Source organism: Arachis ipaensis, chromosome B08 (assembly GCF_000816755.2).
Source record: "Arachis ipaensis cultivar K30076 chromosome B08, Araip1.1, whole genome shotgun sequence".
Lineage (NCBI taxonomy): Eukaryota > Viridiplantae > Streptophyta > Magnoliopsida > Fabales > Fabaceae > Arachis > Arachis ipaensis.
Genome location: NC_029792.2, coordinates 14,298,920 through 14,300,709, shown reverse-complemented (window position 1 = coordinate 14,300,709; position 1,790 = coordinate 14,298,920). Strand labels below are relative to the sequence as shown.

The following is a 1,790-nucleotide window of genomic DNA, read 5'->3' as shown; positions in this document are numbered from 1 at the left end:
ATTGGCTAAAAAAAATTTAAAAGACAAATAACATTTCTCAAAAAAAAATAACATATACCTGAGACTTTTGTGCTGGTTGTCCATCATTGATATATCTGAAATAGGAAAATGAAATGCTTCGGACCATAACAATTGCTTCAAATTAGTAGCAGATGGGTTTCCCCATCTATAAGTTCTTGGAGGCAAACCAAGAAAATTATCTGAAGATTTTTTCACAAAAGGTTGATAGAACAGTTTCATTTGCTCAAACAGCATCATACCAAGAAGATCCTTTGAAATACCATGATTCACAATCTGAAAGAAACCCCATCTCCTTGCAGCATCACTTATCTCTTCCATGCACTCATCTCTCTCATCAAGATTATTTTCATTCAACCGGTTAAGATCAATCAAAGGTAGCTCTATCTCATCATCAAAATTCTCCACCAGTAACAAGTCATTATTGCGGTTTGAATCTTCTTCTTGCAAAAGGGTCTTGTAGGTTTCTAGGAATGGAGGTTCATAATCCATTTTTCTTTTTGGAGTTATATAGTTATATCACTAGTTTAATTAATTGCAACAAATACAATACAACATACTAGAAAGTTCGAGAAACAAACTTTTGATGCATGCTTGGTGCTACAAGCACTTAATGTTGATCACAACAATTACTAATATAATTACTGTCCATTTAATTGAGATTAAATGCTGTTTAATTAAGTTGGATTTTTGCATGAACCGTTGGGATTATTATTTATAAGAAATTTGTGTAAGATTGCCGACATATTTATATTCTCTATATATGTTGTTGGCCTGAAAAAAGCACAGGACATAACGTCGGCTAGTGCTAGCTGTCTCGTCTGTCTTTCTAATAAGTGTATATCTACTATATAATAATTTGGAACCGCCACTTAGGCCAATATTATAATAATCCCCATATATATCTATTCAGTGATGTTATGAGAATCTTAAATTAAATTAAAAATAGCCAAACATGTCCTCAACTTTATATTCGTTTGTGAGACATTAGGCTCGATGCATGCTAAATCAATATCTGATATAAGTTAAAAAATTCGGAGGAGAATGTTAGAGACCAACATTTTTAGTAATAAATTATAAGCGTTACATAGCTATCAGTGTTCTATTCTTATTTTTCAACTTATTAACGCGCAACTTGAATCTTAACACTTATTTAAGTGGATAAGTACATAGTTATCAGTGTTCTGTTTATTCACATTCCAATTTGGTTAAACATGATATATATATATATATATATATATAAAACTTCAACAATGACAAGAGACCAAATTACCTGTAAGTGCTTGAGTCTGAAATAATTGATTATTACGGTACGTTAACCAGCTTCATATGCAGAATAAAGTGATCAAGAGAAGGGATTCTAAATTTGAATAGTAATGAAATAAAGTATATATGCTAGATTGTGAATGTGAATGTAGTTGCATTTGCATACATTACTCCATTATTATTTATAGGCATGAAACCATAATGGCACTATATAGTAAAGCTAACGAGTATATGGCTAAAGACGAGAACACGCGGCTAGCCATAGAAACAGAGAAAGAAGGGACACACAATAATAATATTGCAACACTGCAATATGCCAAATGATTTTGTGTAAATTAAATTGCTGAGATAGGTAAATGAAGAGAACTCCCTGTTATTAAAGTTTTGTTGAAAATAATAAATTAAAAAAACATTAGGTGATAAATATTTTTTTATTTATTTTTGTCTTATGTTTGAATAAATATTAACCAACTCTTTTTCTCATATTAATATAATATTTTTTATTA

The 1,790-nt window shown here is 30.3% G+C and overlaps 1 protein-coding gene across 2 annotated transcripts in view; it reads right to left on the bottom strand.

The window, feature by feature from the left end:
* The window catches only part of LOC107612379 (gibberellin 2-beta-dioxygenase 8), a 4,057-nt gene extending 3,521 nt beyond the window's left edge, over positions 1 to 536 (bottom strand). The window contains exons 1-2 of one of the 2 annotated variants that reach the window (XM_021108954.1): positions 261 to 536; positions 59 to 95 (exon numbers count right to left, since the gene is read on the bottom strand). In XM_021108954.1, the coding sequence (XP_020964613.1) occupies positions 59 to 95; positions 261 to 510 (287 nt within the window). In that variant the 5' untranslated portion in view covers positions 511 to 536. Of the gene's footprint in view, positions 1 to 58 lie in introns of both variants that reach the window. The other variant, XM_016314117.2, reaches the window with a different exon arrangement.